At 41.0% G+C, this 12,244-nt stretch overlaps 1 protein-coding gene across 7 annotated transcripts in view; it reads left to right on the top strand.

The window, feature by feature from the left end:
- The window catches only part of TDRD9 (tudor domain containing 9), a 122,768-nt gene that overhangs the window by 79,529 nt on the left and 30,995 nt on the right, over window positions 1-12,244 (top strand). For all 7 annotated transcript variants that reach the window (XM_087447847.1, XM_087447848.1, XM_087447845.1 and 4 more), the window contains 8 exons: window positions 1,689-1,789; window positions 5,070-5,243; window positions 7,329-7,440; window positions 8,355-8,567; window positions 8,841-8,930; window positions 9,488-9,748; window positions 10,974-11,129; window positions 11,878-11,948. In XM_087447847.1, the coding sequence (XP_087303973.1) occupies window positions 1,689-1,789; window positions 5,070-5,243; window positions 7,329-7,440; window positions 8,355-8,567; window positions 8,841-8,930; window positions 9,488-9,748; window positions 10,974-11,129; window positions 11,878-11,948 (1,178 nt within the window). The remainder of the gene's footprint in view (window positions 1-1,688; window positions 1,790-5,069; window positions 5,244-7,328; window positions 7,441-8,354; window positions 8,568-8,840; window positions 8,931-9,487; window positions 9,749-10,973; window positions 11,130-11,877; window positions 11,949-12,244) is intronic.

The raw sequence follows: 12,244 nt of genomic DNA, 5'->3' as shown, positions 1-12,244 counted from the left end.
CATTTTACATGAAGTAAAATATTATTGGTTGGCAACTTAGTGCTGTGATTTAAACTATGATCCCCAGACTTGAATGTCCAACAGAATCCCCTGGAGAGTGTTCCTTTATTTATTTTTAAATTCAGATTTGAGAGCTCCATGCCACAGAATCTGAACTAGAAGGTATGGCCTGGAAATTAGCATTTAAACAGCATGTGCTTTGGGTGAATCTGATGAGTGGCCACAGGCACTGACTACTGGATCACCTTTCGTGGAGTGTTTGTTTAACCCTGAGCACATGGTAACCTCAGGATACACAACTGGAATAAAGCCTTTGGGAATTGGACTTTTGTTGGGCTCTTGGGTTCATGATTCTCCTACATCTCATAAAGGGGGATGTGAAGTACTTGGCAAAGTTCCTGGCGTACAGTAAGCGCTCAGTCATTGCTAGCTTTTGTTCCTGTTATTGTTGCCATCACCACTATTACTGAAGAAATAAAAGAGTCCTCAAGGAGAGGGTCACAGATTGCTAGAGCTTTACAGAGATCTTTGAAGAGTCCTAAAAGGAGCCAGTACTCACGCTGGAGACGAGAGACAGCTGAGATCCAATTTATACCTAGGGAAGGAATTTTAATTTAAAAGGCGGTCATTAGCTTTTTATTATGTTTGAGGAAGTGTGGCTGGGCCTCTGCTCTGGTTGATCATGGGCTGGACCAAGCTTTTTTGGTTGGCTTCCTCTCACCCCTCTGTGGTGTTCTCCCCACCCCTGTGCGCTAGGGGAACGGGCCTACAGGACACCTGAGACGTGGAGCTGTGCTTGCCTCCTTCGCCCACCAGCCAGCCTGTTCACCGTGCCCTCAGGAGGCCAGAAATTACCTACTGTATGCATTATAAAAATGACATGGTAGCTGGTATTTACTTAGCACTTATCCGAGAGGGCCTGAAAGTCCTTTTTATTCATTCTTCTGTAGGCCTCACACTGACCCTTTGAGTTGGGGATTTATCACATCCTTATTTCATGACGTGGCAGTTGAGTCCTAGGACAATTTGCAAGACAGGATTTGAACTCAGACCTGAGTCCACAGCCCAGGCTTTTTCACCCAGCTCTTGTGGAGTTGTGATGGGCTCTGAGATAGCAGGACATGTTGCAGGGCAGGGGACTCTAGTCTAGGTTTCATGCCAGACCCAGAGCTTGGAACACAAATTGTCCTGATGAAGGGAGAAAGCACCGAGGGGGTAGAGATTTACAACAGCTGATTTGGGTTAGTAGGATGCAAATTTACTTCTGGCTCTGGTGATGAGGAGACACTCCCTCTTCTAACTAGTAGTACATTTTCCTTTAAAGTTTAAGTTCTCATTATTCCATAAGTAGAAATACTATGTTTTAAAAAGATGTGTTTAGTCAGCCTGATTATTTTAAGGTAAAATAAAAAAGAACCAAATCCTAATTTTTCTGTATTAGACTTTTGAACTATTTTAACAGAGGAAGAATTAGCCTTTATTTAACATATGTTTATTATTAAAACTTAGTTATAATTGGGTCAGTCATTAAATACACTGATCTATAGTCTACATCTTAGAGTTACTGAAGACAGTAAATTCTGTTATTTTGGACTAAAATAATGTGTAGCAGCTTTAAGCTTATGAACATGATGACCATTTTGTTAGCTCTTATGTCTGCTCTAATTAATACTGTGTTATGTTTACAGTTGAAACACATTCCTCCCTATGGATTTCTCTACTATAAACAACTACAGTCTCTCTTTAGACAATGTGGTCAAGTCAAATCCATTGTATTTGATGGTGCAAAGTAAGTGGCATATATTTCTCATCAAGTGCAATAATGAAAGAGGCATAAAGTTTTTAATGTTTATAGGAGCCAGTTCTTAAAACTGAGTGCATGTGGAAATGGGTCTTTGTATGGGCTGCTACAGCTCTTGAAATGTAGCTTTGGTTTATCTTGTTGTCAGTAGCGACTCATCTTCTCTTTCAACCATGTGACCTCCTAAAGGAACTAAGCTGTGTGGTCAGTGGTCTAATGCCAAGAAGATTCCGTAATGTAACGTGGTTCTAGGGTTGATGCTCTGAAAGTGTGCTTCACTTTAATGCATCTGTTCCTAGATTTTTATGGTGAGTCACTAGTAATATGTTACTTTGTAGGCTGTAAGATGCCCTAAAATTGTTTATCTGCCTCAAGTTATTTAGAACTTAAATGTTCTAAATATTTTTGGAAGACAAATACTTCAAAAACTCAATTATATTTGACCTTATTTTAGTTGCAGATAAGGAACAAATGACATGTTTTGGAGTATCACTTTGAGTTTTTATTTCCAAGAGGAAATGTTTAGGCACAGAAAAGACTTTACAATTTTTAAATTGATTTTGGATTTTTTAAATTAGAAATTTTTTCTAGTGTTCTATAAAATTTAATTAACAAAGCTTTGTAAATCTAGTAAATAAACAATTTTGTTTTTTCTTTGATTAATGTTTAATAACTGAAGTTGAGTATGTTCAATTCGTTTTCAGTTTGGATTAATTCCCTCAAACGTTTTAAGTTCCATTTCTGTGATTAATATATTGATTTTCTTTGTAAGCTTGTAAATGCCTCACATGGCAAATTCATAACTCTAATAAGAAAAAAATCTAAGTACTTTAACAACTGTTACAGATTTAGCTAATGAATCTTATAGCGTCTCAAGTTTTCTTAAATATTCTAATACAAACTGTAAACAGATTCTTAATCACATTTGTGAAGTCATTTATCCAACCTTGGGATCGCACAGCTAGCTCTTCTCTTGATCGTTGCAAGTCCGTTTGCCCTGGTTGGGGTTCCAGTTGTGCATAGACGTTCTTGTGATGGATTTGAGTGGTTAGTGGTCTGGATTCTCACTAAGGCTGCAGCAACTTCTCTCACTAGTCTTTACTACTGGATTGGAGTCTGTGTTTCATATTTTTCCTGTCTGAGACCTCTTTCTAGGTATTTTATATTTTACTCGATTCCTTGTATTTCTGGCTTTTTGGTCACAATATCAGTGTCATGCCTATTACTTGGGGGAAGTAACAGTGTTATTCTGGTTATACTGGTACCACTTCTTGTGTGTCAAATATTTAAAGGCAAAGAATGACATAAAATAGTAATTTAAAGAGTAAAGGCTGTATTTCTTTGGGGATCAAGCAGGGCCCACTTTAGCGTGGAACCTGTGTGAGGTGCGGAGGGCACGCGAGCGCAAGTAGTATGTAGGCACGTGGCTTCCTCCCATGAGCAGCTTTCAACTTAGTGGGGGGAGTGGAGAGTAGAGTTGGTTCCACAGATAATTTGTCTGTCGTGAAATGTCATGGGAGAGGCCCAGGTGGTCAAAAGAAGACATTCTCTCTGAGGCTTAAAGTAGGAGCAGGAACGTTCACTTGGGACTTGCTCCGGAGGTGTTTGAGGTGAGCCTTGGGGAGTAGGAGGTCTGGGGCAGGTGCAGGTGGCGGGTGGGGCAGGGTGGTTTTGGTGCTCCCACAGGAGCCCAGTGTGAGCTGAGTGGTGACTGTGGAAAGCATAGGCACAGCCAGAAGCCATTTTGCTGGGAGGTGGCTTTGTGTCAAATTGAGTCTGTTTTGTGGGAGGTCAGGCACTTTCTTTTGGATGGTCCTTTGTAGCTGACTGACAAGTGTGAACATGAATAGATAGGCATTTGGAGGCCCCTGGGTGTTCTGATCTGAACTGTGTTTCATGGAATGTAATCAGCGAATGATGAGGCGAGGAAACCATCCAGAGTCTTTGCAGTCGTCCAAACCAGGTAATGAGATGTGAACCAGAACGATAATGTTTGAAGTGAAAAGGAGGCCACCCCTGAGAGGGGAGATTTCTTGGGTTTGGTTGTTGATTGCATGTGGAGGACAAAGAAGAGAGAGGAGCCAAAGAGGGTCAGGTCTTCCAGCCTGGGTGTTGACGAGGATGGGGCTGCCAGGAGCAGACACTGAGGCCAGGGGATGGGAGGGGCGTGGAGGGGTGGGCGGGGAATGTCAGGCTTGGCTGTGGAGATGTCCAGTTGCAAATACTCATGTAAGATTAGAATCTGGAAATGTGGTCTAGAGTTTAAAAGACATTATTTCTAGGGAACTTAGGAGCCCTCTAGAGAAAGACGATAGAAATGAAGGTGAATAAATTGGGCAGAGGATAGGAGGGAAATGCGTATGTTTAGTAGTGAGTTTACCAAGAGATAAGGGGGTTGAGGGGAGATGAGGGTAGGAGGTCAACGTGAGAGGAGGAAGTGTGTTCTAGAAGGCAGCAGCGTGAAGCCCAAGAAGGGACGCAGACCGAACAAGCTGCTCCATTCCTCGTGGAGGCTAATTCTGTACCCACTTGACGCTCTTCCTTGGCTCGGTATCTTTCCAGATCACTCAGAATTATGCATTTTTATGACAGTAGTTGGAGGGATCTTAAGTCTGTTGGCAAGAGTGTGATGTTTTGACCTAGGAACATTTTGACCTTCATATACCAACTCGTGTAAACTTGAAGCTTTCTTTCTTTGTACCAGGAAGCGTCCGGCAGGCAGCCTTGCTGTGTGCTTGATTCTCATTCCCCCAGAGAAAGAGATGGGAAGGGACTCTGAGACGTGGGAGGGGGGTGGGGTTGGGTGCTCCTCAATGTTACTGGGTAATAACTGGATGGTTTTTTTGAAAGGAGATCACAAAGATCACTGAACTACTTAAATTTGTGTGATTTTCTCTGTGTTTTATTTTACAATAAAATAGAAAAAACACCCAAAACCAAAAAACTGTCATTCTTGTCTAATTATGAGAATTAAGATTTCTTAGCTGAAAATTCCATTTGAACTCAGTGTTTATTCTGCCTTATACTGCATAATACCTAAGGGTGATACTTGGTTTTAGTTTAATGATATGTCATTGTAATTTTTATTTCTCTTAAGTGAATAATTTTCACTTAAATACTTCTTGATTAATCATAGAATGAAGAGTTACTGGCATTTTGAGGAGAGTTGTAACTGAAAATTTCTAATCTTGAGAGATTAATATGCACTTAGTTCTTTTTTTCAGATGCCTGATAAATTTATTTTTTTGTTTATATTTGTGGGGAGCAGAGCCTTTGTGGAGTTTTCACGTAATCCAACAGAGAGATTTAAAACTCTTCCTGCGGTGTATATGGCAATTAAGATGTCTCACCTGAAAGTTTCCCTAGAGCTCAGTGTTCATTCTGCAGAGGAGATTGAAGGGAAGGTGCAAGGAGGGACTGTTTCCAAGCTCAGGAACACAAGGTATTTTCAGAAGGGAGGCAGCAAGACTCTGTCTACCTGCTTTCACATTTTCAAATATTATTTTTAAATGACTGTTTAACCTTGCTTAAGCTCACATTAAAAGCACTGGCTTTGCAGCCAGGTAGAGGTGCTTTGAGTCCTGGTTTCATCATCTAGCTGTATGTCCTTGGATGCATTACTTGACCTCTCTGAACCTCACTGCTTTTCATCTGTTTAATAAATGTGACACCTGTTCTGTAGGCTGCTGGGAGGATTGAGTGGAATCATTTATGTAATTTTCAGTTTAAATAGTAGAGATTGAACCTGGTATTAGTTTCATTTCTTTGTCTTTGCAGTTATGCATTTTCTCTCTTTTTTTTTGTGAGGAAGACCAGCCCTGAGCTAACATCTGATGCCAATCCTCCTCTTTTTGCTGAGGAAGACTGGCCCTGGGCTAACATCCACACCCATCTTCCTCTACTTTATATGGGATGCCGCCACAGCATGGCTTGACAAGCGGTGTGTTGGTGTGCACCTGGTATCTGAACATGTGAACCCTTGGGCGTCGAAGTGGAGCGCATGCACTTAAACTCTGCGCCACTAGGCCGGCCCCGCATTTTCTCTTTTAAAGCAAAGTGGAATATTCTTTGACCTCAGCAGAGCAGACAATGGGACAAAATGGAGATGCAGTTGGGAGCACACAGTTGCTGGCCAGCACAAGCCACCTTTCCTTGTCGAGCGGGGTCTTTTCCTCCACCCCTGTTTGGTAGAGGAGGGCTGGGCTGTCTGCATGGGTCTGGTCGGCCCAGAGTATTGTCATTTGGCAGCTGCCATCAAACTCATGGATTTGCTTCTCTTGGACTGGATTAAATCACCCTTCAAATCACCCTTCAGTATTTGTAACAGATTACTTTGCCTTTTGGTCATATTCTCACAGTACCATATGTAGGAATTCTCATTTCTTCTTTGTAATCTTTCTAATCCCATGAAGAACTTGACAGGAATTCGTGAGGGAAGGGGAAAACGTTCCGTCTACTTTCATCCAGTGTGGGACGTTTTGATTCTGAGAGTTTGGGAGTGTAGTGGGCTCAGTCTGTAGCATAGAGAAGACCTGTCCTGCTGGGTGATGTTAAGCAACAGAAAATTCATCTGAGTACATTTAAAAGATCAAATTGGCTTTACTGAGCAATTCATGAATCTCATCTTGCAGATAGAAAGGAGCTCCATCCAGCTGCAAGAAGGAAAGGTTTTTAAAGGCAGAGAGGGAGCAGAAAAAAGGAAATTATTAACAAAGAACGCATTGTTCTAGGCAAGGTTGCCTTCCTAAGGGCAGATGACCTCCTAGTGCTGACCAGGAAATTCCAGGCTGGCTGGTTGAATTTCCCTTTCCTGGGAAGGGTGAGACTGCAGTTAGGTTAGGTGTGAAGTTTTGGTGGAGCTTAGCATAACTGATTCCATTTTGGGCCTGTTGTCTCTTTTTTAACAGTAACTTTGCCTGAGTCAGTCTTATTTAATAAGTGGGTCTGAAAATTGCGCAGAGTAAGATGAAGGTCTCTCTTAGAATTCTTCCTCTTCATTTTAGAATAAAAGTATTAGGAGAGTTTTATATTTTACCAAATTTTTATTTCATATCCTTGAAATTTAGCATTTCGTATCTTATTGCTTTAAGAGATGAATAATATTTCTTGGGTCTATTAGCAAATCATGTGTGTTTTCTAATAACATTGAACCAGGCATGGATTCTTGTAATTTTCTGAGGGTCAAAACCACTCACTTCTGAAACCACAAGTTAGGAAACATTGCGCATCCTAGACTTATACCTTGAAAGTAGACATTCTGTAAGTCTTGACCTTTAGAATATATTCCTTAAGGGTAATGTGTAGCTATTGGAGTGCATATTCCCTCCAGGGCAGCTCAGGAAGCCACCAGAAACTCACATTTGAGATGAAATCAAATTCGTCTTCTCTGGCTTAGGTATTTTATTAAAATGTTCTTTTTTTATAGAAACAGTGGAATAGTTCAGACAATAACTTCACATATATAAACATGTTTTCTTTGTAACACTTAACTTTTATTGTCTTTTTAAAAAAAAATTACGTTAAATAGGGTGAATGTGGACTTCCAGAAGCAGACGGTAGATCCTATGCAAGTCTCATTTAATACGTCAGACCGATCTCGGACAACCACAGATCTCCTTTTAACAATCGACGTTACAGAGGTAAGGATGTTGTGACTGAGTCATGGGAGCTGTTCTCAGTTTAGAGTTGTCCTGTCGTATACATGCAATAATACACGTCCAGAGACACACACACACAGCCTGTGCACCTTAGTAACCTAGTAAATGTGGGCGAGCTTGGATTATTGTACTTGTTAAATTGAGATGTGGCTGTGACACAAAATGAAACAATATTCATTCTAGAATCAAAGTTTAATTTTTAAAATGTCAGGTACATTTAAAATGCTAAAAAATCAGTTTTAGCAACACAATAACGTGTAAAAATATTAATTGGCATAATGATATGTGCTGTATAATTCAGTTTATGTCAACAAACTGGCATTGGCACCATTATTCTTTAGGGTATGGTTTTTACTTCTTTAAAATATCAATTAAAATACATACATGCTTCCTGGTAAAACTGTGGCTACACTTCACTGCAAGATTTCACATAGAAACCTAGATTCCATGCAGACTCGAAAACTCGAGTGGTGTGGGCCGTCGTGGTCTTATGGCAGCTGCCCATGGGGCTCTTGGCAATGGGGCGTCCACTCTCCCATTCCTGTCATTTGCCACTGCTCTTCCAGTGGGCTGTGTGTTCACACCATACCTGCAGGCTCTGTGGAGCTGGCTGTCATCTTGGGGCTAATCAGAGATGAGACAGTCCTGGTCTTCCATGCTCTCTTGGAGCCTTCCGTGCTTCAGTATGCTAGCGCGCCTCATACCTCCGAGAGAGGGATGTATTACGCACGTTTCCTCACCTTAGTTGGCCAGGGAACCACCTTTTTTCCTCATAAACCCCTGTTAAAAACCTGTGGAATGTGGTGGGTACAGTATGTCAGCCCTGCAGTTTGAGCTTATGTTCCTCTTTACAGAAATCCTTCCGAGATTTCATCTCTGCCCCTTTTCTTTTTTAGGTGGTTGAAGTGGGACACTTTTGGGGATATAGGATTGACGCAAAAAACTCAGAGATTCTGAAAAAGCTGACCACTGAAATAAACCGACTGAAGTTGGTTCCCCTGGCTGTTCACCCACATCCAGACTTGGTCTGTCTGGCTCCTTTTGCTGATTTTGATAGAGAAAGCTACTTTAGAGCTCAAATCCTTTATGTTTCTGGGAATTCTGCTGAGGTATGTTTTCTGGAACAAATCACTCAAAGGGAAATGAGACAAATTTAGAGCAGTTTATGGAAAGTCTTTTCTAATTTTAATTGGAAATTAAATAATTACAATTAGAAAAGTAGTCTACTAGAAAAGTTATTTCCCTCAGCAACATGTAGATTTAAGCTCAGGTCACTAAGAAGCCCACGATCATAGAACTGGCGTGGATCCTGGTGTCGCTGTTGGTCAGACGGGCCCTGGGGTTGGCCCTGTATCAGCGTGTGCTTTTTCTTTATCCTCCAGGTCTTCTTCGTAGACTATGGTAACAGAGCTCATGTAGAGCTGGCTCTTTTAATGGAGATTCCCTGTCAGTTTCTTGAACTTCCGTTCCAGGTAAGGAGAGGAACGTTGAAAGCTAGAAAGGATTCCAGAGGTCATCTTACAGATGGGGTCAACCCCCAGAGTGGGAAGGGACTTGTTTTGTCACACTACCCAAATTTGGTTTCTGCTTTTTTCCAAAATATGTATTGCCACAGATATTTTTGCCAATCTTGTTTTGGGAGTGAATTAAAAAATAAAACATATGGAGGGTTTCACACTTAGCAAAAAAGTAGTTGTTTTAATTCAGCAGCATTTTCTAATACAGTTTCTAAGATTTCTGGTTATGTTGAAACCATACAGAATTTAGGAGAGGTGGAGATATATTCATACATACCTTTCTGTCAGTATAGAGCACAATCTAAAAGTTATTCTAAACTTTTGTTGTTGCTGAAAAGCAAAACCAATTTTCTTTACCTATGAAGTCCTCACTTACCCCAAAATTGCTTTTAGTAGGATTTTTATGAGAACACTGATGAAGATATTTGGACAGGGTCACTTTTCAGTGTTATTTGGCATGAGTGTTTCACTCGTTTATAAAACTGGTTCAGCTGTGCTCTTCTGTCCTGTAGGCTTTGGAATTTAAGATTTGCAAAATGCGCCCGTCTGCAAAGTCTCTGGTGTGTGGTGAGCACTGGAGTGGTGCGGCCAGCCGGCGGTTTGCCTCCTTGGTGAGGGGCTGCACTCTCCTCGTGAAGGTCTTCTCTGTTGTGCACAATGTCTTGCACGCAGACGTGTACCGGTACTCGGGGGTCCAGGACACCATCGACCTAAGAGACATCCTCATCAAGGAGGGCTATGCCGAGCTCGCAGAGGAGTCCTATGAGTCGAAAGTATGCCCTTTTGTCATTATTGTTGGAGCACTTGTGGCTCTGTGTGTGTGTGTGTGTGTGTGTGTGTGTGTGCGCGCGTGCGTATAAGAGGGAGAGAATGAGAGAAGGGGGCACTTCTTTCCTCTCTCAGTATATTGAGGGATAAATAGCTGGATAATGTTTGGTATGTGTGTGTTAAGATCTGTGGTACCATTTTAAATGTCTTCTAGGTTTCTTTGAGACTAAATTATGGTGGCTGGGTGTTGTTTTTGTTGGTTTCCTGTTGTTAAGCTGTCATTTCCTTCTTGGAATGAAAATTAAATGTGCAAATGTTCTCCATTTGGGGAGTTGTTTTTTTTTAAATGGATTCCAAGATTTATCTCCCTAATGAAGGTAATTCATAAAACATTTGTTTCAAGTGTTTCAAACATTTCAAAATGTGTTTCACCTATTTCTTTCAAGATCAGTTCTGAAGCTTTCTTCTGAAAGTTTCAGAGATGCCATTTTTGAGGCTGATGTGGAAGGCTGTTTGTTTCCTTCCGTGATTTCTGCTGGGGATGAGGAGGGCTGGGATTGGGGAGGGATAAGCAAGCAGCAAAATGTTAGCCAGAGAGCTGACTGCATTTTGTGTTCCACGTGGGAAAAATCCTTTCAGGAATTCTGGTAATATTCCCAGTGTGAAACCAAAATCTTGTTTACAACAGGTTCTTTTTAAAAATGTTTCTCCCTGTTTTCAACTCTCTCATGGCTGAAAGGTAGTAAAGGCTACTAAATTGAGCCTTTAATGAATCCTGTCTTATTTCTTCTCTTTTTTTTTTTTGAGGAAGATTGGCCCTGTGCTAACATCTGTTGCCAATCTTCCTCTTTTTTACCCTTTCTCCCCAAAGCCCCAGTACAGAGTTGTGTATCATAGTTGTAGAGTTGTAGCTCTTCTGTATGGGACGCTGCCTCAGCATGGCTTGATGAGTGGTGAGTAGGTCCGCACCCAGGATCCGAACCGGTGAACCCCGGGCCGCTGAAGCGGAACACACGAACTTGACTGCTATGCCACCGGGCCAGCCCCTGTCTTATTTCTTTTGCTTGAATTTTAAAAGGTACTTGATAAAATTATCTCCTAACACCTTAATGACCTAGAGATCAGCTAAGAATAAGGTCATGCCTGTGAAATATTTTGATCAGTTTTGAATAAAGTGCTTTTAATACAATTTTTTCTTTTAGCAAAACAAACTTTTCTTATTTTGTTCAGCAAAGCCATGAAGTTCTCAAGGGTCTCTTTTCTAAATCAGTAGAAAATGGGACAGACATGTTTGTGCCATCGCCTGTGAAAGATGAGGAAAAGTATCTGATCCGGATTTTGTTAGAGAGCTTTTCTTCTAATAAACTGGGTACCCCAAACTGCAAGGTAATTTATAGAAGTTGTTTTAGAATACAATTCAAAAACTTAAAATCATTTGTATCCTGAATTGTAGTCACAATGGTTTTCTCTTTCCTGGTTTTTAATGCTGTTACTTTCTTACAATGGAGCCTATATTAATAAGAGAAAGACCTGGTGTTTAGTACAGAGAAATGCTTTGACTAGTTCTTTTTTTAAGCCAGCCTTTCCAGAGGCGACCTGTGCTTGTTTATCTGACCAGAGGAAACAGTGCATGGGCTTTTGAGAACCAGTGCCCTGTCCTGGATTCCTCCTGCTGAGGTCTCCAGCCCACCTGATGGGCACTGGAGTCTGGGCAGCTGCCTGTCTGGAGAAGAGGGCTGGCTGGGGTGTCCCTCCCTGGTCAGGGCCTCTACTTTTACTACCCCAGCCTTTGGCTGTGTGCTCTCAGGCCTGCCTATTCAATGGAGTTGGTCTGCTGCAGTGAAGAGAATAGTACTTCTTAAAGTGTTTGGCAGTATTTCCTTTTTGGCCAAAGACTTTCTTAAGTATATATATTGAGGAATGTTAGTGAAACCATTGAAGGAATCAGTTGCATCCCAGAAAAATACCTTCTTTAAGGCATTTTTCCCCCCCACTGAATCTTGAAAACATTATGACTAAGATGTAGCTTTTTTCTTTTTTTTTTTTTTAAATATGAGCTGACTTTTGGATTTTTAAGATATATATGAAGTGGTATGTTGCCTATGGTAATATTCTGTGTATTTTGTGAGTACAGGCAATACTTCATGGGCCGTTTAACCCTTATGAACTGAAGTGTCATAGTTTGACCAGAATATCCAAGTTCAGGTATGATAAACTTAAGTTTCCCATGACATTTTTCTTTTCTCTGCTCCTCTGTTTATTTACAGAAATGAATCTTTCTTTATATCTAAACTGTTGGAATGTGTCACCTTTTCTAACTTCTTCTAATTTCTCTCTTGGCTCCAAATCTGAGGTACTTTCTCTCATATCAAAGCCATTCTGAGACGTTTTTGCGTATCTTCCATCAAAGACTTCATTTTTTCTGTTCTTATTTATAATGGTTATTCATTCTGCAAATCTGTGAGTGCCCACTGTGTTCAGGGAACAGTGCATGTTTAGGG

The sequence above is a fragment of the Ceratotherium simum genome, chromosome 24 (assembly GCF_057802395.1).
Source record: "Ceratotherium simum simum isolate JZ-2026a chromosome 24, ASM5780239v1, whole genome shotgun sequence".
Classification (NCBI taxonomy): domain Eukaryota; kingdom Metazoa; phylum Chordata; class Mammalia; order Perissodactyla; family Rhinocerotidae; genus Ceratotherium; species Ceratotherium simum.
Note: the sequence above shows the minus strand (reverse complement) of the source record. Positions and strands in the feature narration are given on the sequence as shown.